This window comes from Mizuhopecten yessoensis, unplaced genomic scaffold, assembly GCF_002113885.1.
Source record: "Mizuhopecten yessoensis strain PY_sf001 unplaced genomic scaffold, ASM211388v2 scaffold4033, whole genome shotgun sequence".
Taxonomy (NCBI): domain Eukaryota; kingdom Metazoa; phylum Mollusca; class Bivalvia; order Pectinida; family Pectinidae; genus Mizuhopecten; species Mizuhopecten yessoensis.
In genome coordinates this window covers 492,760-520,527 of record NW_018405342.1, presented here as the reverse complement: position 1 = coordinate 520,527, position 27,768 = coordinate 492,760, and the positions used below count along the sequence as shown (strand labels likewise).

General features: G+C 38.9%; 1 protein-coding gene across 2 annotated transcripts in view; it reads right to left on the bottom strand.

The window, feature by feature from the left end:
- LOC110448420 overlaps window positions 1-27,768 on the bottom strand; it is an 84,734-nt gene that overhangs the window by 16,779 nt on the left and 40,187 nt on the right. Inside the window, exon 1 of one of the 2 annotated variants that reach the window (XM_021494643.1) lies at window positions 15,162-15,575. The exons of the other annotated variant lie outside the window; for it this stretch is intronic. Coding sequence (XP_021350318.1) covers window positions 15,162-15,363 — 202 coding nt within the window. The 5' untranslated portion in view covers window positions 15,364-15,575. Of the gene's footprint in view, window positions 1-15,161; window positions 15,576-27,768 lie in introns of those variants that run through there. 2 annotated transcript variants of the gene reach the window in all.

The window sequence follows — 27,768 nt, the reverse complement described above, 5'->3', positions numbered from 1 at the left end:
AATAAGCTTTTCTTCTCTTGATGACTCGGCATGCATGGCCTGGACAGGTTGGTCCAAAGATCAGTTCCTCGAAATCCACTCGCACTGTTCCCCATATCTTTCATCTGGTATATATACCAAGACTACACACGATGCTCTATTACTGTTCTGGGTAAAACTGAAAACCGACATTTCCTGGAGTCAGTGTTCTTCTCTTTTTGGAATTTCCAAGTCAAGTGTGTCCAAAACTTTCCACTCCATAGTACAGGCATTAGACACATCGATAGTCCCACAATTTCTAGGTCCGGATCACTTGACAAGAGAACAGTTGCTCGGGCACAATACTGTCTTTTCAGAAGCATTTTTTGGAGATAAAGCCACTGCCATATTAGATGGCACCTATATTTATATCCAGAAAAGCTCCGACCACAAGCTCCAGAGAATGTCCTACTGTGGCCAGAAGAAGAGAAACTATCTCAAATTCATGAGCATCGCCTTACCAGATGGCTACATTCTGGACACAGTAGGACCATTCACTGGCAGCGAAAATGATGCTACAATTACAAAAAAAGTCATGGACAAGCTAGTTACTTGGCTACAACCAGACGACAACGTTGTCGTTGACCGAGGTTTTAGAGATGTCCTACCAGTTCTCGAAGCCTCTGGCCTCAATGCTAGCATGCCGTCATACCTGAAACCCGGTCAAAGTCAACATTCTGACGTCCAAGCAAATCTTGACAGAACTATCACCAAATCGAGGTGGATTGTGGAATCCTATCATGGTCGTCTGAAACACTGGACGTTCTTCCGAACGCAATTGGTGTCTAACAGCTTTATCAATGTCATCGAGGCTTTGCTTCGAACCGTCACAGCCTGTCTGAATGGTATTAGAGGACCGATCTACCAGAGATCTCCAGAGAGAGATGCCAAAGATAGGCTAATGGCTGAACGTATGAAGGACCGTTTGACAACACCGAATGGTTTAGCTCAGAGAGTCAAGACAGATCCGGATCTATCTAGACGGGCAAGGTCCGAGTTTGTCAAGATGGATGCATCTTCCGTACTGTTTCCCCGTCTCGATCTTGATTACTTGAGAACCATTACGTGTGGAACGTATCAGATATCTCTGGCTCCTGGTTACATCGCCGAACATTTAAGTGATGACGGAGACTATGAGGTGTGGCTTTACCAGCACTCCCCAGACCTTCTCCGATGTCAAATACATTCTCGACACAAAAGCCAAACGAAATATAACGTTTGGATACGGTTCACCGTTTCACCCGATGTTGAGGCCCCAATAAAGGACTACTACTGCCAGTGCCCAGTTGGAGAGAGAACGATGGGAATGTGTGCGCACATCTCCAGTATCTTGTACTACCTTGGGTATTACAGGACGCTGGAAAACCCTCGACCATTACAACCACAGGTAAAGAAATTCCGACAAAACTTGAAATAGTTTTCCATGCGGCAACGGAGTGCATATGTCGAAAGTATGTTTGGGGCTCGATATGAAAGATCCCCGTTACCATGTGACTAACCAAACTTATAAATATAGGTATTATACAATCGCCCGTAGCTATGAACACTCCCGTAAATGCGAAAACCAACCAAAATCATAAGGAACACGTTTTGTTTGTTGTTCTGTCTATTTGTCAGCCAATGTCTTCAACCACGGGGACTTGTGAAGTAGCCATCTTGGATTTTTTTTATGAAAAAGTGTTTCTCTCACTTTTTTTCATATCTGTGTACATATTCTCAACATACCGAGCAAATACTCTCGTTTTTTTGTTAATTATCTAAAGAAAGTCGAAAATCGGCAATTCAACCATAGGCTAATTCAACCCAACATTTGAAAATGTTCCACCACTTACATTTTGATGATTTTTCCTCTCATCAATAGCATATTACGTACTGTTTAATAGGATAAAAATTGGTTTGCATCCAACGCCCATAAAAGGGTGTATTCTCTAAAAAAACACACAGTTTTTGTGTCTAAAATGTTGTCATCGAAAATGGCATTTTTTAGATTGTTTCTTCCATAAAACAGCCAAATGGCGCGATGGAAACATGATTTTTTGTCACAATCATGCCATGAATGTATTCTCTACGGTGACCATCATTTGATTAGATTTTCATTAATATTTTACATAACATGCACATTTTATCAACACTTAGACAGCTTCTGGAAGGTACAACTTTGAGGAGCCATAAAAAAAAACACCAAGTGACCTAAATCTTTATACTTTATAGATTTGTGACCACAACGGCATGGACAATGCACCACCAACAGGAAATTTGAATCAGAGAAGGGGCCGTTTTGGAAACCGTCCCTTTTGACATACTGTAATTTTAAAGGAGCAATAACCTGTGTGTGTGCTTGTTAAGTTCATAATTTAAGATACAAGGTGGTAGACACTGCTGGTGGATTGTCTAGTCCCCGAGGATTGCTGTAACCTTGATCGCATCAGTTATTTCTTTCGGGTAGTGGCAGCGTTCATAATATACACACTTTACAAATTATATGTAATTTGAAATGAACAAGTTCTCCTCTATATCTTGAAAATCATAAAAAAAAGTTTCAATAAATGCACACTAGCTAGCCTTCAATGAAATCGCGCCTTACATATAGCGCCATTGACGAAGGAAAACAGTAATGGCGACGCCCTGTACGAAAGCACGTTGTCGTATGTCAGAGTGTTTTGCCCCCACAAAATGGGCGTATGATCGTTGGAGAAACTTCCGATAGTGTTGAATCAGTTGATGGAAATCCTTGACTACGTGCCACATGTAAATGATAACCTGGGAAAATATGTGTGCTGCCTTTGGATTGTTTCCATATTGCTCTATCATTTATACTCCGCCTCGACATACATGTGCGGATGTCAACACGCCAATGGAGTGTGTATGTAACTTTATGGTCATTCTAATTGGTTAAAAGATTTTTGGGAGAAGAGCGATAACTCGGTATATCCACTAGGTGGCAGTGGGGGAATTGTGTAAACACGGCTATATCCGACAAGGGTAAGAGGAGTGTATACGAAGCGAACACTTAGCTAGCGAAGATGGGGGACCCTAGCGGGGACTATTAATTTCGGTTTCAGTCCAAATTTTGACATCTGTTTCCTATCACTCTGAAGAGCTTTCGTGTAATTTCTTCTGTCGAAATATACCAGGCGCTATTTACAAGCTCTTGGATAACTCGGATATATATATTTCCTTTTCAAACAGGAATAACATACAACCTGAAGGCGTTCCAAATTTCACGGGAATTACATATAACCTAAAGATGTTCCGAGTATGAATCAGGCACCTTTGAGGTTCCCGTAGGGGTAGACTGTTATATTATGGATTGCTGTTGATTGATTTAGATATCTTATGTCTGACCATCGACTATCGTAAATATTCGCGTATAGTGTGCACTTTTTTTTAAGGAAAAAATGAAAGTGTCAATAAAGGGGTGAGCAGATACACAAGAACAATCCAAAACCAGTCCTTGGTTGCGACCATTTGATTAATCGTGAATTTTTCGGGGATTTTCGGAAATGTTTTGAAATATGCTCGCAGCAATAAACTGTTAAATTTCGTTGACTATCTCCTGATTGTATTGTCTATTTAATCATGTACACAAAATTGCAAGTTTAAGTCATATTTTACGATAGAATCGGATAAATAAACTAGAGTAAAGTAGGCCAAACTTTAAGGTACGATACCACCTATGGGGAAACATAACGAGGAATTGCATCGTAAAAAGCACTCTGGGGTTAGTGTGCCGTTTTTTTGGGTAAAATCATGCTTAACTATTTAATCTTGACAGTAGGAATTTGTCAAAACGACATGGGGAAAGTGGCGAAGTTTGCAAGTTTGTGTATTGCAAAGAGTCAAGGTCGCGTGATAATATTTACCGGCAGGAACTCACAATGTCACATACATGCGAATGTAACCGATAATGATAAAAATCAGAGTTTGAAAAATAAATAAGAAATGCTGAAATTACAATTGTTTTGTATTTTTCATGCCTCGTTAATTTGGCTGTTGGAGGTCCTCGTCGGACCTGTTTGAGTGACTGCCTTTAACAAATCGTACACACTCTGCCGAAAGGCATATCGATGTCCGATTCAGTCAGATTTGTAGACGATCAGAAAACTATTTTGAATCGTGTATTTTATAAACAAAAAGTGACAGATTTCTCCGTATATAAGATTGAATCTTTTCTGAAAGTTATTTATGTGAAAACAACATCGCTTTATTCCAATTACCTGTTCTGCCCATGCCAGGTGACAACAGACATTTGCCACATGCTTTCTTATTAATTCCACGTGTTGGCATGGTTACCTAAACAGCGTTTATGTATATACACCTGTCATTGTTAGACCATTTTGATTGACAGGTGGAAACATGTCAGTTGTAGCTTGGTCAATGATTTATTATACTGAAAATGATCAAATGCAAATGTAGGAGATGGGGAAACTTTCATGTCATTTTGACGTACTTCTTGATTTAGCCAATTTGGATTTCTAAATTTTATTGCACCTAGCATCTACGATGAGACATAGAAAGACGAATGAACTCTACGGTACAGTGTGATTCATTTTTTTGGCATTATGTATCTATTACCAAAATATAATGGCGCACTGATCACCTGTGTGTGTGTTACGATCATCTTGTAACGTTTGTCAACTTATTTAAACTGTGTCAGAAGTGGGAACGGATTACGAACAACCAGCTTATTTGTCTGCACTCAAGCCGTTTTCACTAAAGGAATTATATCCCTGCACCAGCTGAGAAACAGCGAGATTCAGTTTCAAAAGGTTGACTAGTAAATCTAAGGATTTTGATGTATTTACCCCACTGCTTACATATAGACTTCATGAAGAGCGGTAAATAAAAGCATTCTGATCTTCAGGAAATCAAGCAGGAAATTACCGCAATAAAGTGCCCTGTTTCCGCTATATCATCAGTCATAAAATCTGTCTACAAAGCTCTTGTTCCGTTTCTAGCTTAATACATCAGACACTAGTGCATATAGGTATAAGGTGATTATTAGAACATACTTGTGCGGATGTCACTGAAGTTTATTTCATCCATTATTTACCGAAGTGGTGAGGTATGGGTTGACGGTTCTGAATTTGTTTGCCTTGTAACAGAGAAACAGAGAATGCCGAAGTCTCTGATATCTCATGTTTAGAGCAGGAGATGTGCATGAGGAGGGGTTGAATAATGGAATAGGACTAGAAATAATGCCCCTCACCCTCTGTTCCTAATACCCCGTGACACAAGCTTCACGACCGTTTCAAGGAAATTCCAGACCTTATGCTTTTTGATTGGAAGAACGCATTGTTGCTAGGGACGAAGGACATTATTTAGTTAACGATGTTTTCCACTTATACAGCTGGCTAAGCTTTATATCGAAAACTTGAGTAAAAGAATTAGTGTTTGATTCAATTTTGTTTAACGTTCTATTAACAACTTAGGTCATTTAAGGACGTGCCTGCATGTGTGTGGTGTATGCGTGCTTGCGTGTGTGTATGCAGGAGACATGATGTGCTGGTATGAATGCCTCCTTGTGAAAGCGCGGATCTGATGTCGACTTTATAATGCTATATATCACTGAAATGCCATGCCGAAGGCACCCGCCAGAGCATGCCGCCCGGTTACATTATATTGATAACGGGTGAACCAGTTGTTGCCATTCCTTAAATGCTGAACGTTAAGCAGGGAATAACAACTACCATTTTAGGACCTTGGTATGTCCCGGCCTGGGGACAGAACCCATTGCCTTCCTCACCTGGGCGAACGCTCAACATTAAAGCCAAAAGTGAGGTGTTGCCAAGCAAGACTCTAGGAAAACAGGTAGCTAGAAGTTGAAAGCAGGGTTAAGATCCCAAATATTGCAATGGGTGCATCAGATTTATTGTGGTCGCTTTTGTGTCTATAAGCAAATCCCAAATTCTGTAGGGGGTACCCACATAAGTCGTCTCCTATAATACCTGCAGTAGGTAACAGCAGGTGTATTCTTTTCGCGATCCCCATCTGCAGTGGTTAAGAATCAGTGTAAGCTAAGGATCACCTATATTATGAAAACAAAAATCAAAATGTTAGAAAGGATATATTTTCCTTCCGTACTGTTTTGGGCGAAAATGTTAGCCTTCCAAATCGTCGTGTGTGTGTGTTCAGTCAACCATAAAAGCGCGTGAACGCGTTTCCACATGTACACCCCTTTCAAAAGCTAAGCTAGGCAAAGTAAGGCGTTGTTCAGAGTGTTAAGGAAATCAATTTGATGAATATTCTTCGCTTGTTTTTGTTTTAATATGGTACAAAGACGAACCAGACAACGGCTTAATAACGGTGAAATGAATAGGGGCATCGGAATGCTGCAGGCTAGCATGTCTCAACGTCAGGTTGCAGCAGACCTTGGGATGTCTCAAAGTGTGGTGGCAAGAATGTTGAATCGTTTCCAAACTAACGGAAACCCTTCCAGAGGTCATGCTGGAGGTCGGTCTATGGGCTACAACGCACTACCAAGACCGATTTTTGCTCATACAGACACAGCGTCACAGGTTCCAGACTGCCACAGCTTTACGAAATGACCTCCTTAATGCTTCTGGTACCCGGGTAGCCACTCAGACAGTTAGGAGCCGTCTTCATGATGCTGGTTTAAGGTCACGTAGACCAGCAATACGAGTTCCCTTAACTGCCCGTCATGTTAGGGACCGATTAGATTGGGCCCAAGCTCACAGCACTTGGGCTCTTCAGGAATGGGAGCCGCGTTAGAGTATGGAGAGGTTCCAGGCAGGTAACGTTGTGGAACATGACCGATAGGGCGGAGGTTAAGTGATGGTGTAGGGAGGCATAAGCCTCAGTGGGGAAAAAATTACCTCCATGTCTTCCATAATGGTACCGGTACGGCCTGCATTTACTGCGATGAAATCCTTAATGCCTATGTCACACCCTACGCTGGCGCTACCGGCCCTGGCTTCATCCTTATGGACAATAATGCTAGGCCACATAGATCAAGGGCGACTGAGCAGTATCTACAGCAAGAGACTATTCAACGAATGGATTGGCAAGCCCGCTCGCCGGATCTAATTCCCATCGAGCATTTGTGGGACATGCTGCAGACAGCGCTCTCTCTCTGTGCATGAAATGTTTAGCCAAGAACGCTCGAGGAGCTGGGAATAGCTTTGGTAGCTGAGTGGAACGCTATCCAACAAAATCGGATACGCGATCTCATTCGGGGCATGCGCAGACGTTGTGAAGCTGTAATTGATGCTCATGGGCGTCACACTCGATACTAAAGTAGTTTCTGTTTATTTAAGATGAGTTTTGTTCATTTAAAGTTTTTGAGTGAATACCTCGTGGTTACCAATTTTATGGGTGATCCTTTTCCTGTGGCTCATTTCCCAACTGTAATTACGATTTTTGGAATTTTTGCATGCTGGTGAATTAAAAGAACAATCAATTTTTCAAAAGTAATCTCAGTATAAACTAAATAAAATAAAATATTTATTTTCACATATGCCCAAAAAGTAACAGCGATCCTTAGCAAAATGTGAGTAGTATATGTATATAGTTATGATACCGGCCTCTCTCATACTTATACAATCAAACTTATTACTTCCTTCTCGAAAACGGTATATTTATTCCAAATGATATATTTAGTTTCAACTCTAATCCTTTTCATACCGATACGGAGAGAAGTTGAACGAAAGTAGAATTAGGATTGGATGTGGAAGTGGTAACAGAAGTCAGGAGAGGGAAAGACATCTCTCGGCATTGAAGCCATTCAATACGGACGCGGAGAGCCGGATACAAGCCATAGGTCCGACTCGCAAGCAGCAGTAACCGACTTTATTGTAATCCTACAAAACAAATTACGTTAATTGAATTGGCCCTGTCTATCCCATTATATGACTATACTCCAGCATGCTTGAAGGTTATCAAGCAAACATTGGCGTTTTTAAGTAGGATGGAACTATGCTATTAGTGATTTAATGTAACCTGGTTCATCTCAAGAACGATAACTTATGTCACTGGCTCGTATGTCTTTATAGTACGTACATGATACCGCGCTCGTCCGACCACGCTAGGTTTATTTTCTCGTATGTACCAACTATTCGTCATATTACAGAACAAGCAAAAACCAAGATGACACAAATTGATTACCCCGAACGGCACCCATGGTAACCATCTTATTGATAGGGGCATTGGCTTAAGCTGTAAACTGTCTGGTATGTGTCAACGAATTACGTCTACTGTCGTATGTATTTCCCTTATGACAATTTTAATCACTGTTTCAAGTCAGCATTACGTAATCAATAAATCAAAGTAGACATATCCTTCATAACACAGTCGTTAGAAACGTTGCATACAGAGACATCCACCTTCAAACTTGTTTTGTCGAGCAATTTTGTTCTCTATGTCAAGTTTCAGTGGTGCAATTTTACTTCTTATTACTAGCTAACACGGTGATGCATCGATACAATGTAGGCGGTCACGTTTCACATGGCTATAAGTAGTGTGACAGATCGACGTAGGCAGTGACGCTCCACATGGCTATGTGTGGTGTGACAGGTCGACGAGGGCAGTGACGCTTCACATGGCTATAAGTAGTGTGACAGGTCGACAAAGGCAGTGACGATCCACATGGCTATGTGTAGTGTGACAGGTCGACAAAGGCAGTGACGCTCCACATGGCTATAAGTAGTGTGACAAGTCGACGTAGGCAGTGACGTTTCACATGGCTATGTGTAGTGTGACAGATCGACGAGGGCAGTGACGCTTCACATGGCTATAAGTAGTGTGACAGGTCGACGAGGGCAGTGACGTTTCACATGGCTATGTGTAGTGTGACAGGTCGACGAGGGCAGTGACGCTTCACATGGCTATAAGTAGTGTGACAGGTCGACGAGGGCAGTGACGTTTCACATGGCTATGTGTAGTGTGACAGGTCGACGAGGGCAGTGACGCTTCACATGGCTATAAGTAGTGTGACAGGTCGACGAGGGCAGTGACGTTTCACATGGCTATGTGTAGTGTGACAGGTCGACGAGGGCAGTGACGCTTCACATGGCTATAAGTAGTGTGACAGGTCGACGAAGGCAGTGACGCTTCACATGGCTATGTGTAGTGTTACAGGTCGACGTAGGAAGTGACGCTTCACATGGCTATGTGAAGTGTGACAGTTCGACAAAGGCAGTGACGATCCACATGGCTATGTGTAGTGTGACAGGTCGACAAAGGCAGTGACGCTCCACATGGCTATATGTAGTGTGACAGGTCGACGTAGGCAGTGACGCTTCACATGGCTATGTGTAGTGTTACAGGTCGACGTAGGAAGTGACGCTTCACATGGCTATGTGAAGTGTGACAGTTCGACAAAGGCAGTGACGATCCACATGGCTATGTGTAGTGTGACAGGTCGACAAAGGCAGTGACGCTCCACATGGCTATATGTAGTGTGACAGGTCGACGTAGGCAGTGACGCTTCACATGGCTATGTGTAGTGTTACAGGTCGACGTAGGAAGTGACGCTTCACATGGCTATGTGAAGTGTGACAGTTCGACAAAGGCAGTGACGATCCACATGGCTATGTGTAGTGTGACAGGTCGACAAAGGCAGTGACGCTCCACATGGCTATATGTAGTGTGACAGGTCGACAAAGGCAGTGACGATCCACATGGCTATGTGTAGTGTGACAGATCGACGTAGGCAGTGACACTCCACATGGCTATGTGTGGTGTGACAGGTCGACGAGGGCAGTGACGCTTCACATGGCTATGTGTAGTGTGACAGGTCGACAAAGGCAGTGACGATCCACGTGGCTATGTGTAGTGTGACAGATCGACGTAGGCAGTGACCCTCCACATGGCTATGTGTGGTGTGACAGGTCGATGAGGGCAGTGACGCTTCACATGGCTATGTGGAGTGTGACAGGTCGACGTAGGCAGTGACGCTCCACATGGCTATATGTAGTGTGACAGGTCGACATAGGCAGTGACGGTCCACATGGCTATGTGTAGTGTGACAGGCCGACGAGGGCAGTGACGCTTCACCTGGCTATAAGTAGTGTGACAGGTCGACGTAGGCAGTGACGCTTCACATGGCTATGTGGAGTGTTACAGGTCGACGTAGGCAGTGACGCTTCACATGGCTATATGTAGTGTGACAGGTCGACAAAGGCAGTGACGCTCCACATGGCTATATATAGTGTGACAGGTCGAAATTTAATATACATTTATTAGTCTGTCAGTGCTGCTCTTTCCTAGCAATCCAGAGTAGTTTTGAAATATCAAATACACAAGGACACCTTAAAATCCTACCTCAAATTAAATACGGAAAGAAAATTATAAATTACCATAAAATAAATAAATGAATTATCAATGCAAAAAGTCATGTCTTTCCCGTATAAACGTTATACAGGCAGTTACAGACATTGCGAAGAAGACAGTAGACAATTACATAATAATTATCATGCATGTATCATTTACGTTGGACCAGTCATTACCGGTATCAGTTGCTATGGACCTACATAGTGTATCTTTATTTGTATTGGTTGCTATTGGCAACCGATTACATCTAGAGCAATAGACAAAGGTCATGCATAGGTCTACTGATAAAAGAAAGCATACGTCTATCAAAAGTGAAAAGTAAAAGTAACATTCTGCAGCATCTTTATAAATTTGTCTGTTGATATAGATATATTCTTGCTTGTTTCGTATACTAGTCAACCGAGTTCACTATCGTCTGTTATCATAGATATATTCCAACTCGTTTCGTGTACATGTGACCCGTGTTAACTGGTGTCTGTTGCTATAGATATGTCTTTTCTTGTTTCATGTAATATAGTGACCGTGTTTACTGGTGTCTGTTGCTATGGATCTTGTTTCATGTAATATAGTGACCGTGTTTACTGGTGTCTGTTGCTATGGATCTTGTTTCATGTAATATAGTGACCGTGTTTACTGGTGTCTGTTGCTATGGATCTTGTTTCATGTAATATAGTGACCGTGTTTACTGGTGTCTGTTGCTATGGATCTTGTTTCATGTAATATAGTGACCGTGTTTACTGGTGTCTGTTGCTATGGAACTTGTTTCATGTAATATAGTGACCGTGTTTACTGGTGTCTGTTGCTATGGAACTTGTTTCATGTAATATAGTGACCGTGTTTACTGGTGTCTGTTGCTATGGATCTTGTTTCATGTAATATAGTGACCGTGTTTACTGGTGTCTGTTGCTATGGATCTTGTTTCATGTAATATAGTGACCGTGTTTACTGGTGTCTGTTGCTATGGATATGTCCTTACTTGTTTCATGTAATATAGTGACCGTGTTTATTGGTGTCTGTTGCTATGGAACTTGTTTCATGTAATATAGTGACCGTGTTTACTGGTGTCTGTTGCTATGGAACTTGTTTCATGTAATATAGTGACCGTGTTTACTGGTGTCTGTTGCTATGGATCTTGTTTCATGTAATATAGTGACCGTGTTTACTGGTGTCTGTTGCTATGGATCTTGTTTCATGTAATATAGTGACCGTGTTTACTGGTGTCTGTTGCTATGGATATGTCCTTACTTGTTTCATGTAATATAGTGACAGTGTTTACTGGTGTCTGTTGCTATGGATCTTGTTTCATGTAATATAGTGACCGTGTTTACTGGTATCTGGTGCTATGGATATGTCCTTACTTGTTTCATGTAATATAGTGACCGTGTTTACTGGTGATTGGTGCTATGGATATGTCCTTACTTGTTTCATGTAATATAGTGACAATGTTTACTGGTGTATGTTGCTATGGATCTTGTTTCATGTAATATAGTGACCGTGTTCACTGGTGTCTGTTGCTATGGATCTAGTTTCATGTAATATAGTGACCGTGTTTACTGGTGATTGGTGCTATGGATATGTCCTTACTTGTTTCATGTAATATAGTGACAGTGTTTACTGGTGTCTGTTGCTATGGATCTTGTTTCATGTAATATAGTGACCGTGTTTACTGGTGTCTGTTGCTATGGATCTTGTTTCATGTAATATAGTGACCGTGTTTACTGGTGTCTGTTGCTATGGATCTTGTTTCATGTAATATAGTGACCGTGTTTACTGGTGTCTGTTGCTATGGATCTTGTTTCATGTAATATAGTGACCGTGTTTACTGGTGTCTGTTGCTATGGATCTTGTTTCATGTAATATAGTGACCGTGTTTACTGGTGTCTGTTGCTATGGATCTTGTTTCATGTAATATAGTGACCGTGTTTACTGGTGTCTGTTGCTATGGATCTTGTTTCATGTAATATAGTGACCGTGTTTACTGGTGTCTGTTGCTATGGATATGTCCTTACTTGTTTCATGTAATATAGTGACCGTGTTTACTGGTGTCTGTTGCTATGGATCTTGTTTCATGTAATATAGTGACCGTGTTTACTGGTGTCTGTTGCTATGGATCTTGTTTCATGTAATATAGTGACCGTGTTTACTGGTGTCTGTTGCTATGGATCTTGTTTCATGTAATATAGTGACCGTGTTTACTGGTGTCTGTTGCTATGGATCTTGTTTCATGTAATATAGTGACCGTGTTTACTGGTGTCTGTTGCTATGGATCTTGTTTCATGTAATATAGTGACCGTGTTTACTGGTGTCTGTTGCTATGGATCTTGTTTCATGTAATATAGTGACCGTGTTTACTGGTGTCTGTTGCTATGGATCTTGTTTCATGTAATATAGTGACCGTGTTTACTGGTGTCTGTTGCTATGGATCTTGTTTCATGTAATATAGTGACCGTGTTTACTGGTGTCTGTTGCTATGGATCTTGTTTCATGTAATATAGTGACCGTGTTTACTGGTGTCTGTTGCTATGGATCTTGTTTCATGTAATATAGTGACCGTGTTTACTGGTGTCTGTTGCTATGGATCTTGTTTCATGTAATATAGTGACCGTGTTTACTGGTGTCTGTTGCTATGGATCTTGTTTCATGTAATATAGTGACCGTGTTTACTGGTGTCTGTTGCTATGGATCTTGTTTCATGTAATATAGTGACCGTGTTTACTGGTGTCTGTTGCTATGGATCTTGTTTCATGTAATATAGTGACCGTGTTTACTGGTGTCTGTTGCTATGGATCTTGTTTCATGTAATATAGTGACCGTGTTTACTGGTGTCTGTTGCTATGGATCTTGTTTCATGTAATATAGTGACCGTGTTTACTGGTGTCTGTTGCTATGGATCTTGTTTCATGTAATATAGTGACCGTGTTTACTGGTGTCTGTTGCTATGGATCTTGTTTCATGTAATATAGTGACCGTGTTTACTGGTGTCTGTTGCTATGGATCTTGTTTCATGTAATATAGTGACCGTGTTTACTGGTGTCTGTTGCTATGGATCTTGTTTCATGTAATATAGTGACCGTGTTTACTGGTGTCTGTTGCTATGGATCTTGTTTCATGTAATATAGTGACCGTGTTTACTGGTGTCTGTTGCTATGGATCTTGTTTCATGTAATATAGTGACCGTGTTTACTGGTGTCTGTTGCTATGGATCTTGTTTCATGTAATATAGTGACCGTGTTTACTGGTGTCTGTTGCTATGGATCTTGTTTCATGTAATATAGTGACCGTGTTTACTGGTGTCTGTTGCTATGGATCTTGTTTCATGTAATATAGTGACCGTGTTTACTGGTGTCTGTTGCTATGGATCTTGTTTCATGTAATATAGTGACCGTGTTTACTGGTGTCTGTTGCTATGGATCTTGTTTCATGTAATATAGTGACCGTGTTTACTGGTGTCTGTTGCTATGGATCTTGTTTCATGTAATATAGTGACCGTGTTTACTGGTGTCTGTTGCTATGGATCTTGTTTCATGTAATATAGTGACCGTGTTTACTGGTGTCTGTTGCTATGGATCTTGTTTCATGTAATATAGTGACCGTGTTTACTGGTGTCTGTTGCTATGGATCTTGTTTCATGTAATATAGTGACCGTGTTTACTGGTGTCTGTTGCTATGGATCTTGTTTCATGTAATATAGTGACCGTGTTTACTGGTGTCTGTTGCTATGGATCTTGTTTCATGTAATATAGTGACCGTGTTTACTGGTGTCTGTTGCTATGTATCTTGTTTCATGTAATATAGTGACCGTGTTTACTGGTATCTGGTGCTATGGATCTTGTTTCATGTAATATAGTCACCGTGTTAACTGGTGTCTGTTGCTATGGATATGTCCTGACTTGTTTCATGTAATATAGTGACCGTGTTTACTGGTGTCTGTTGCTATGGATCTTGTTTCATGCAATATAGTGACCGTGTTTACTGGTGTCTGTTGCTATGGATCTTGTTTCATGTAATATAGTCACCGTGATAACTGGTGTCTGTTGCTATGGATATGTCCTTTCTTGTTTCATGTAATATAGTGACCGTGTTTACTGGTGTCTGGTGCTATGAACATACTTTTACTAGTTTGGGTACTGGTAACCCGTCTTTACCTGTTTCTTTCGCATATGACATATTCTCATTGCTTGTTTCAGGTACAACCACCCGTCTTACTGGCGCCTGTTGCTATGCAATGCCATTTTGAATTTAAAGCTAACATGGCTCTTTTTATATTAACAATCACTACAACTAGTCTATGCTGACCTGTGTCAACTACAGTCAGTCTGTGCTTACCTTCCACAAATTGCTCACCCATAGTTATGGTAACATAACTGGGTTATCTGTTATTTGTCATTTACCCGTGTTTATCTTCATTGGTGTCTTCCTACGTGTTTTCTCCTACGATGGCCTTTTCTTACATACGGTGGTTATATGAAAAAAAATCCATCTACCTTTTTTACATGCAACTATTATCAACCACCTCCATCTACTGTAGACTCATTAAATGGTGAAGTTTTCAGTATACCTTATTTACCTGCTATGGATATGTCCTTACTTGTTTCATGTAATATAGTGACCGTGTTTACTGGTGATTGGTGCTATGGATATGTCCTTACTTGTTTCATGTAATATAGTGACCTACTTGTTTTCTCCTACGATGGCCTTTTCTTACATACGGTGGTTATATTAAAAAAAAACCATCTACCTTTTTTACATGCAACTATTATCAACCACCTCCATCTACTGTACACTCATTAAATGGTGAAGTTTTCAGTATACATTATTTACCTGCGTTTGTTTCCATCTGAATTTTTATTTACCTGCAATGGTGCCAACAAGCATGTCGGATAAGTTGATGAGCAGGGCCAGCAGGTTGGAGATGATAATGTATTTGTAAATACATCTGAGGGTGGGATCGGACTTGTAGAGTGCTGCCTTGGCCAGGACGTAACCACTCCCACACAGCCCTAGGGTCAAAACAGCACATATGGCGATCACCTTGACGACGACCTCTACGTCCATTGTTATGACGGGAATTAGGCTATTTAAATGTTACAAACGTAACGCCCCCTGGCATATCATACATTGACGAGCTAACAACGTTTGTATTTGACATTATTCAACGTCACTGTATAGCGATTCACCTTATTTTCAGAAAGTGTTACAACCATAAACATCATCTTCGCCTCATGTCATATTATCGGTGATGTGAAAGAACGTTTTGTCAACTACCAGCATGTTCCTTGGACACAATTGAGTATCCACGCGTGTTTTATACAGCGTGGTAGTTCCTATGACACAATTGAGTATCCACACATTTGTTATATAGCGTGGTAGTTCCTAGGACACAATTGAGTATCCACACATTTGGTATACAGCGTGGTAGTTTCTAGGACACAATTGAGTATCCACACATTTGGTATACAGCGTGGTAGTTCCTAGGACACAATTGCGTATCCACGCGTGTTTTATACAGCGTGGTAGTTCCTAGGACACAATTGAGTATCCACACATTTGTTATACAGCGTGGTAGTTCCTAGGACACAATTGATTATCCACACATTTGGTATACAGCGTGGTAGTTTCTAGGACACAATTGAGTATCCAAGCGTGTTTTATACAGCGTGGTAGTTCCTAGGACACAATTGAGTATCCACACATTTGGTTTAAAGCGTGGTAGTTTCTAGGACACAATTGAGTATCCACACATTTGGTATACAGCGTGGTAGTTCCTAGGACACAATTGAGTATCCACACATTTGGTATAAAGCGTGGTAGTTTCTAGGACACAATTGAGTATCCAAGCGTGTTTTATACAGCGTGGTATTTCCTAGGACACAATTGAGTATCCACACATTTGTTATATAGCGTGGTAGTTCCTAGGACACAATTGAGTATCCACGCATTTTGGTTTACAGCGTGGGAGTTCCTAGGACACAATTGAGTATCCACCCATTTGGTATACAGCGTGGTAGTTCCTAGGACACAATTGAGTATCCACGCATTTTGGTTTACAGCGTGGTAGTTCCTAGGACACAATTGAGTATCCACCCATTTGTTATACAGCGTGGTAGTTCCTAGGACACAATTGAGTATCCACACATTTTTTATACAGCGTGGTAGTTTCTAGGACACAATTGAGTATCCACGCATTTTGGTTTACAGCGTGGTAGTTCCTAGGACACAATTGAGTATCCACACATTTGTTATATAGCGTGTTAGGAACTAGGACACAGTTGAGTATCCAAGTGCAATTTCCTAGAATAACAGTGTCCACACTTTTTTTCTCTTCTTAGCAATTCATTGTACACAAGTATCCACATATGTGTGTTACACCCCGTGGTAGTTCCTAGGGCATGAACATCCGCACGTGTGTTATACAGATGTAGTTCCTAGAACACAAGTTTCCGCACATGTGTATTACTCTACGTGGTACATTGCCTAGAACAAAAGTGTCCATGTGTCAAATAATCAGACATGTGTATTACTCCACGTGAAAGTACACTAGTATTAACATATAGGTGGTATACTCTACGTCGTAGTAGTGCTATCGAACACACTAGCTGTTTCCTCAGGCGTGTTATATTTCACATGGTATTTGCTAGTGCACGTGTGTACTACTCTGCGTGGTAATACATTGAACACATATATTCACACATGTGTATTACTTAGTATGACAATTCCTAGAACACAGTTTCCACATATGTACTGATCTAATCAATATTATTTCAAATGACAATGCATTTAAACATGGGCACCCGCACACGTACTAGCTAGTGTTTATGTGTAGTATTTGTATCGGTATACCTCCACATGAGATGACTTAAACACGGATGTTCTTGATCCAACAATGCCACAACCTCGCTCACATTAGGTATAGAGCTGGTTGTGTTTAAGCCCTCGCCCTATAAGAGCAAGTGATGTTCTTTCGAGCACAGTCAGAATCAAACTGACAGCTTTGATACATCAGTCTCTCATCACTGCTTCCATTGTATTTATAAAAAGGCACCGCGTTTGTGGACTTCTTTCAACGTTGTCTGTATATAGACAGGATTCGTTTACACGAAATAATATTATACATTTTGTTTATTGGTATTTCAGACTCGCCGATCAACTGCCAGATCTTTTGTAAATGCTGTTAGTTTCTATAAAATCGATTATTACTCGTGGCTGGCTAAAGTAATTCTGACGATTTTGGAGCAAAAAATCAACTTATCTGTGTATCATACATTATTAACATATCCTAGACAGCAAACGTATCACTGACGTCGAATTTCACAGGTTTCCGTGTATAGAAACCAATTACATTACACATATGTAGGTATGCCACTTCGCGTTTTCTAGTTTGTCAGGTAGAATTACTATATGACAGTCAGGTAGTATAACTACATGACAGTCAGGTAGTATAACTACATGACAGTCAGGTAGTATAACTACATGACAGTCAGGTAGTATTACTATATGACAGTCAGGTAGTGTTACTATATGACAGTCAGGTAGTATTACTATATGACAGCCAGGTGGTATTACTATATGACAGTCAGGTAGTATTACTATATGACAGTCAGGTAGTATTACTATATGACAGTCAGGTAGTGTTACTATATGACAGTCAGGTTGTATTACTATATGACAGTCAAGTAGTATTACTATATGACAGTCAGGTAGTATTACTATATGACAGTCAGGTAGTATTACTAAATGACAGTCAGGTGGTATTACTATATGACAGTCAGGTGGTATTACTATATGACAGTCAGGTAGTATTACTATATGACAGTCAGGTAGTATTACTATATGACAGTCAGGTAGTATTACTATATGACAGTCAGGTAGTATTACTATATGACAGTCAGGTAGTATTACTATATGACAGTCAGGTAGTATTACTATATGACAGTCAGGTAGTATTACTATATGACAGTCAGGTAGTATTACTATATGACAGTCAGGTAGTATTACTATATGACAGTCAGGTAGTATTACTATATGACAGTCAGGTAGTATTACTATATGACAGTCAGGTAGTATTACTATATGACAGTCAGGTAGTATTACTATATGACAGTCAGGTAGTATTACTATATGACAGTCAGGTAGTATTACTATATGACAGTCAGGTAGTATTACTATATGACAGTCAGGTAGTATTACTATATGACAGTCAGGTAGTATTACTATATGACAGTCAGGTAGTATTACTATATGACAGTCAGGTAGTATTACTATATGACAGTCAGGTAGTATTACTATATGACAGTCAGGTAGTATTACTATATGACAGTCAGGTAGTATTACTATATGACAGTCAGGTAGTATTACTATATGACAGTCAGGTAGTATTACTATATGACAGTCAGGTAGTATTACTATATGACAGTCAGGTAGTATTACTATATGACAGTCAGGTAGTATTACTATATGACAGTCAGGTAGTATTACTATATGACAGTCAGGTAGTATTACTATATGACAGTCAGGTAGTATTACTATATGACAGTCAGGTAGTATTACTATATGACAGTCAGGTAGTATTACTATATGACAGTCAGGTAGTATTACTATATGACAGTCAGGTAGTATTACTATATGACAGTCAGGTAGTATTACTATATGACAGTCAGGTAGTATTACTATATGACAGTCAGGTAGTATTACTATATGACAGTCAGGTAGTATTACTATATGACAGTCAGGTAGTATTACTATATGACAGTCAGGTAGTATTACTATATGACAGTCAGGTAGTATTACTATATGACAGTCAGGTAGTATTACTATATGACAGTCAGGTAGTATTACTATATGACAGTCAGGTAGTATTACTATATGACAGTCAGGTAGTATTACTATATGACAGTCAGGTAGTATTACTATATGACAGTCAGGTAGTATTACTATATGACAGTCAGGTAGTATTACTATATGACAGTCAGGTAGTATTACTATATGACAGTCAGGTAGTATTACTATATGACAGTCAGGTAGTATTACTATATGACAGTCAGGTAGTATTACTATATGACAGTCAGGTAGTATTACTATATGACAGTCAGGTAGTATTACTATATGACAGTCAGGTAGTATTACTATATGACAGTCAGGTAGTATTACTATATGACAGTCAGGTAGTATTACTATATGACAGTCAGGTAGTATTACTATATGACAGTCAGGTAGTATTACTATATGACAGTCAGGTAGTATTACTATATGACAGTCAGGTAGTATTACTATATGACAGTCAGGTAGTATTACTATATGACAGTCAGGTAGTATTACTATATGACAGTCAGGTAGTATTACTATATGACAGTCAGGTAGTATTACTATATGACAGTCAGGTAGTATTACTATATGACAGTCAGGTAGTATTACTATATGACAGTCAGGTAGTATTACTATATGACAGTCAGGTAGTATTACTATATGACAGTCAGGTGGTATTACTATATGACAGTCAGGTAGTATTACTATAACACAGTCAGGTAGTATTACTATATGACAGTCAGGTAGTATTACTATATGACAGTCAGGTAGTATTACTATATGACAGTCAGGTGGTATTACTATATGACAGTCAGGTAGTATTACTATATGACAGTCAGGTGGTATAACTATATGACAGTCAGGTAGTATCACTATAATATGACAGTCAGGTGGTATTATTAAAAATAAAACTACTAAGTGTGGTATTTCGTTTAGATAAAACTACTAAGTGTGGTTTTTCGTTTAAATAAAACTACTAAGTGTGGTATTCCGTTTAGATAAAACTACTAAGTGTGATATTTCGTTTAAATAAAACTACTCAGTGTGGTATTTCGTTTAAATAAAACTACAAAGTGTGATATTTCGTTTAAATAAAACTACCAAGTGTAGTATTTCGTTTAGATAAAACTACCTCATGTGGTATTTCCTTTAGATAAAACTACTAAGTGTGGTATTTCGTTTAAATAAAACTAGTAAGTAAGGTATTTTGTTTAGATAAAACTACTAAGTGTGGTATTTCGTTTGAATAAAACTACGAAGTGTGGTATTTAGTTTAGATAAACTACTTAGTGTGGTATTTCGTTTAAATAAAACTGCCAAGTATGGTATTTCGTTTAAATAAAACTACTAAGTTTGGTATTTCGTTTAAATAAACTAAGTGTGATATTTCGTTTAGATAAAACTACTAAGTGTGGTATTTCGCATAAATAAAACTACTAAATGTGGTATTTCGTTTATATAAAACTTCTAAGTGTGATATTTCGTTTAAATAAAACTACTTATTGATGTGTTTCGTTTAGATAAAACTATCAAGTGTGGTATTTCGTTTAGATAAAACTACTAAGTGTGGTAATTCGTTTTAATAAAACTACTAAGTGTGATATTTCGTTTAAATAAAACTACTAAGTGTGGTATTTCGATGTCTTGTTGATTATAATTGTATTGGTTTTGTGCCATTCTATTCAATACTTTCTTTTGACTGGTTAGATAAACTTAATAAGAGTAGTTTTCCATTCAACACTTACTTATACTTGCAAAAAGCGTATTACGTGTTGTGATACTCCATTTCATTTTTCTAACGTTTTGCTTTTACATTCAGTCAAAACCTTTTTGTTCTTAAGTAATTTTTCTGACATTCCTATAAATTTGCATTTCTCTCGACCTTGATATCTGACCTACAACATTTTCCGCCTTTATATTTCTTTCTTTAGTGGACAATTGTAGTAAGGATGGTATTATTGCACTTTTGATTTGAGAAAGTGAAATTAAAAAAGACTTTAAGTAAATTTCACCACGAAAATATTGGGTGTACTCCAAACCGATCGAAGAGATTTGTCGTCGCCATAGCCTTTGCTATCATTGCTATGCTGATGCTAAAGCTTACTCAGGAAAAGACATAACTAAACGTCGTTTCCCAAAGGTGTCAGCAATCAATGGCTCTACTGCTCAAGATCGGTACCAGAACTATTGAGACTGTCCCAGCTGTTAAAAACCTATGGGTATACTTTGATAGTTCACTGAACATGGAGAAACAAAATGCTATTGCCAACTCCTGTTACTACCAGATCAGGAACATCGGCTGTATTCGGCAGTTTTCAACTGCTGATTCATGCAAGATTCACATTCACTTGTTACCTCACGGTTGGATTATGGTAACGCCCTGCTCTGTGGTATATCTGACAGACTAACTTGTCGTCTGCAGAGGGTCCAGAACACTGCACCACGGCTGGTAACTCGTACTAGAAAGAGAGAGCACATCACACCTGTGCTATATTCATTGCACTGGTTACCTGTACGATACAGGTCGCAGTACAAAATCTTGGTGTACACATACAAGGCACTGAATGGAACAGCTCCCCAGTAGTACCTACATTAGTTTATAACCCTGTATCAGCCGTCACGATCACTGCGGTCGGAGTCAAAATCATTGTTGTGTGTCTCGTACTGTGACCTATGGAAACCGGTGCTTTGGGAGGCTTTCGGCCACGTTGTGGAATAGCTTACCATCTGATATTAGAAAATCAAATACCCTGGCCAAATTCAAAAGGGACATCAAAACTAACCTTTTCACCTAGGCACTTTGCAAAGACCTAATGGAAATAATACCCTGTATTTATTCGTTTATGTGCACATTGCGATGGTTATCTGCTTGCTTAATGTATAAAAGTGATTGTAAGCCTTTGTTTTTGTTTCACAATTATAACTAATACTATTATCCATATGTTGTAAAGAGCTTTAGAGTAATTTTACAAATTATATAGGGCGCTATATAAATGTTGTATATTATTATTATAATGTATTCCCTTTGTCTCTGAGACATTACAACATATAATCGTTTTCGCTGCAGACTTATAACTTATTTAATTTGTTTCTGTAGCATTGCAATATAGTCATTTGTTTTGAATATCAACATTTTTAATTATGATGTATTCATATATTTGACGGGTATAACTGAAGGCATATATTTGTTAAAGGAAAAACAAACTTATGGACGGGCAAAACAACAAGCTGTATAAAGAATCCCTATCCCACTTCACTGTGCTTTTTTCAATATATAGTTACCACCCCTTAACAACCGTTTGAATATAACAGTAGCACGGTTCGGCCTGCGCACTTCCGTTTACCAGGTAGCTCAATCGCTTAAACAATGATATCACATGATATCTGAAGTTCAGCGTTCGAATCCCGTTTTAGCCCCACTGAATTAGTTTTACACTCAGAACACTTTTGATGATCATATTTTGTTTACTCCATCTTTATTGATTTTCATAAAGGTCCAACAAGGTATGATGTTCTGTTCAGAAATGATTTATCAAAGTTATCGTCATGACAGATAAAACAGTTCCCCATACTTAGTCACAAGTTTTGGCTGTGGTACGATGCTCCTAAATGTTCCTAGCCGATTCATGGCGTGGGCATAAAATTCAATCGATATGATTTAGTCGGAACTTGTTTAAACTAGCTATTAAACACAAAAAACGTCCCGGTGTCCTAACAGACACTGTACACTAACCGAGCTTGCCTTGCAGACCTGATTACGTAGCTCGAATAGGCAAAGGCAATTTGTCAGCGGCGGAACCGTACTTCCGTTTTTAGTATCGTATCCATGTAAATCAATACATACAACTGCAATAACGCCAATAGTATAGCAATAACAAAAATATGTCACAGTAAATAACCACAGAGACGTCACAGCACACGTATCACGCCATTCAGGAGTTAAATATGTAAGACATTATAAATAGCATTGGTGATATTGTATTTGCGTTGACATACAGAATGTACATCAACATATGCAATGACACATGTCCTTCAAGTATAAATATTCGACACTCTCTCGTGTTAGCATTAACTACTCATGTCCATAAGATATGTCCTCAAAGCATACATATTCCACGCGCTGTCATATTTGCATTCACACAATTTATTTGAGCGTATTCACAAAGTATTCCAAGCGCTGTCTTTAATTTGTTGTGTGTTTGCCAAGGTTTTTAAGTATTAATTATAGACAAATAGAAACTCATTCAATCACTCGACCATTTATCTACACAGCCCTAAAAAATCAATAATACAACGACGTTACATACTGTTATAATACGTGACGCGCATTCATGTTCATGCGGGCTGCGCACGTCTAAACATTTTGGCGGCAATGGTGGTCAATTAATCTTTTATATCGATTCAAATAAATAAATATCAATGTGCACCACTTTCTCCATTAGCTATGGCTCGTTGCCATGTACTCTACAAATAGTTGATCAAAACTGTCCCAATCTAATCATCTGTGTGATGTCTGACCGAAAACATCTATACGACTTCTTCTTATTACCCAAAAGGCATAAAATGCCTGATTGATTGAATTGCTGTGCCTGGTGAATTTAATCGGATAGAGACGAATTGTTAATAGAAAAAGAAACAGACTTGAAGATTCAGCCATAATTTGAAGGTATTCTGCGACGAAGAATTCATAAGGTGTAAGATCTACAATGCTCTTATGGGTAAGAAATTTCACTTCTGTGACAAAGGTACAGAATTAATCTATTTGTATATGAAATGACCACCTGCCCTTTCATTTTGTTCCTCTCCTTGACTGGCATTTTCTATTTCGTTCCTTAGGGGACAATTACAGCAGGGTTGTTAATATCGATCGAAAGTGAGGAGTTGCCAAGCAAGGCGCTGGGAAATAAAAGGTAGTTAGAAGTAGATAGACATATGAAAATCCCATATAGTGCAATGGTGGCGGCAGATTTATTTTAGTCGCTTTTGTGTCCCCAAATAGAGGACACCAAAGAAAATCCCCAATTCTGCAGGGAGTTTCGCATTAGTCGCCTACTACGATACATGCAGAGGGTAACAGCAGGTGTATTGTTTTTCCCCACCTGCAGGAATGGATCACGACAGTGATTATAAGTACACAATATACCCTATATAGTAATTACATGTGAAGGACAAAATATTCAATTAGCAAACAGGGATTTTAACTGGAAAGGGTGAATATTTGAATTGGTTAACGTACCCTGGTATGTATTATTCACTTTGTCTCTGCATCCTGAATTACTACATATTTTCTTAGTCTCTGTAGGGTTACACCGTGTTTACTTTGGTTTCGGTAGCTCTATAATGTATTCACTTTGTCTCTGCAGACTTATTACGTATTGCATTTGTCTATGCTGCATCATAGTGTTTTGACTTTGTAGACTTACATTATATTGACATTGTCTCTGTAGCATTGCAGCATATTTACTTTGACCTGAATAAAAACACTTAAGATTATAGTTTTTTTTTAAATATATAAATAATCAAAAGAGTAAACAAGCGTATGGACGGGCACAGACACAAGCTGTATTAAGGAGCCCTGTCTCGAGATTTCCTATATACACTAACCTCCCCTTAACTTTCGTTTGAATATAACTGCAGCACGGTTGAGCCTATACACTTCCGTTAAACATGTAGCTCAATCGGTTAGAGCAATATGTTACAATCTATAGTTCAGGGTTCGAATCCCGTTCTTGCCCCATTTTTTATTCTTACATTCAGAACACTATTGATGATTATCTATTGTTTATTTCATCTTTACTATTTCTTGTTTAAGACACGCAAGGTATGGTTCCTTTCGGAAATGATCTATCAAAGTTATCGTCATGACAAATAAACTAGTTTCCAATACTTAGTTATAGTTTTCAGCAGCGGCACGACGATCCTTAATGATCCTAGCCGATTCATATCTGCGTTGACACAGTTTAGCTGGGCGTATCCTCAAAGTATTCCAAGCGCTGTCGTTATTTTGTTGCGTGTTTGTGGTGGTTTTTGCTGCATCATTTACAGCCAAAATTGAAGCTGATCCAATTACCTTATCAGACATCTAAACAGCCCTAAAAATGCAATAATACAATGACGTCGCATATACCGTGCCGTCATAATAAGCGACGCGCATTCATGTTCATGCTGGGTGCGCCCGTCCAGACATTTTGGCGGCAATGGTGGTCAACTAATCATTTATATCGATTCAAGTAAATAACAATGTGGACCACTTTCTCTTATAGTTAAGGCTCGTTGTCATGTACTCTACAAATAGTTGATCAATAGTGTCCCAATCTAATCATCTGTGCAACGTCTGACCGAAAACATTTATATAGAGTAAAGATTTTTCGAACAAAAGCATGCTCAAATGAAGAACCAAATATTGCTTTCTTTCGAAAATGATTTGGTTCCTCGCCATAATTCTACCTGCTGATTGTCTTTTTTGGAATTTAATATATCTGTACTCTACTTAACCTAAAATTCACAATGCTTTTTCTTTTGTATGTAATGAATATTTCTCAGAACAATAGACTAGAACTGTTTGTAATTCTTGTACATAGTAACAGTGATAATGGATACGAGAAGGGCTCGAACCTTTAGTAAGACAATACAAGTGAAAAACACGGACACTTGTCGTAATAAGTCTCAATATATTATTCTAATTTAGCATATAACTACAAACGTCGCTATTTAAATAGTCGGTAGTTCTGAACAATTATTCTCCTTTTATCAATACGTTATGTAACATTTCCAAACCCTATCAAGTGTAATCCCTTTCGTCGCATCAACATCATAACCATACACCTTGATGTATATTATGGATCAGTCATCGGCTACCTCATTGTGTGCAATATGCATATTTGATTTTGATACTTATAGCACACATTAGTGCGGCTTCTAATCACTGGTTATATAAGGGGAAAATGTGAGGTAAATATTGATTGAGTACTTAGACGTTTTGTCGGTAAATGTTGTCAGCCAGAACACCTGATACGAAGGATGGTTTCATATTTGAGATGATTCGCCGGGACCGGCATTTGGACACGGCCCATTTTCAATGACACATCAGTAGGGTAAGCCGTGAGTATTCCAACAGACTAGTCGGATAACGCAACGGTTTCCCGGTAAAGGATGGAGCAATTCTTAGTATTACTTGTCACTGTTCTTCTATGTAATAACGTTATCGAGGCGACTACAATGGGATATACTAAATTACTATTACAAGATTTGTTTCAAAACTATTCCAAAGACATCCGACCAGTAGTGGACCAATCGAAAGCCGTGACTGTATACATGGACCTTGATGTTGTCTCCATCAACGATTTTAACGAAGTGGAAGGAACAATAGCTCAATCGGTTAGAGCAATATGTTACAATCTATAGTTCAGGGTTCGAATCCCGTTCTTGCCCCATTTTTTATTCTTACATTCAGAACACTATTGATGATTATCTATTGTTTATTTCATCTTTACTATTTCTTGTTTAAGACACGCAAGGTATGGTTCCTTTCGGAAATGAACTATCAAAGTTATCGTCATGACAAATAAACTAGTTTCCAATACTTAGTTATAGTTTTCAGCAGCGGCACGACGATCCTTAATGATCCTAGCCGATTCATATTTGCGTTGACACAGTTTAGCTGGGCGTATCCTCAAAGTATTCCAAGCGCTGTCGTTATTTTGTTGCGTGTTTGTGGTGGTTTTTGATGCATAATTTACAGACAAAATTGAAGCTGATCCAATTACCTTATCAGACATCTAAACAGCCCTAAAAATGCAATAATACAATGACGTCGCATAAACCGTGGCGTCATAATAAGCGACGCGCATTCATGTTCATGCGGGGTGCGCCCGTCCAGACATTTTGGCGGCAATGGTGGTCAACTAATCATTTATATCGATTCAAGTAAATAACAATGTGGACCACTTTTTTTATAGTTAAGGCTCGTTGTCATGTACTCTACAAATAGTTGATCAATAGTGTCCCAATCTAATCATCTGTGCAACGTCTGACCGAAAACATTTATATAGAGTAAAGATTTTTCGAACAAAAGCATGCTCAAATGAAGAACCAAATATTGCTTTCTTTCGAAAATGATTTGGTTCCTCGCCATAATTCTACCTGCTGATTGTCTTTTTTGGAATTTAATATATCTGTATTCTACTTAACCTAAAATTCACAATGCTTTTTCTTTTGTATGTAATGAATATTTCTCAGAACAATAGACTAGAACTGTTTGTAATTCTTGTACATAGTAACAGTGATAATGGATACGAGAAGGGTTCGAACCTTTAGTAAGACAATACAAGTGAAAAACACGGACACTTGTCGTAATAAGTCTCAATATATTATTCTAATTTAGCATATAACTACAAACGTCGCTATTTAAATAGTCGGTAGTTCTGAACAATTATTCTCCTTTTATCAATACGTTATGTAACATTTCCAAACCCTATCAAGTGTAATCCCTTTCGTCGCATCAACGTCATAACCATACACCTTGATGTATATTATGGATCAGTCATCGGCTACCTCATTGTGTGCAATATGCATAATTTGATTTTGATACTTATAGCACACATTAGTGCGGCTTCTAATCACTGGTTATATAAGGGGATAATGTGAGGTAAATATTGA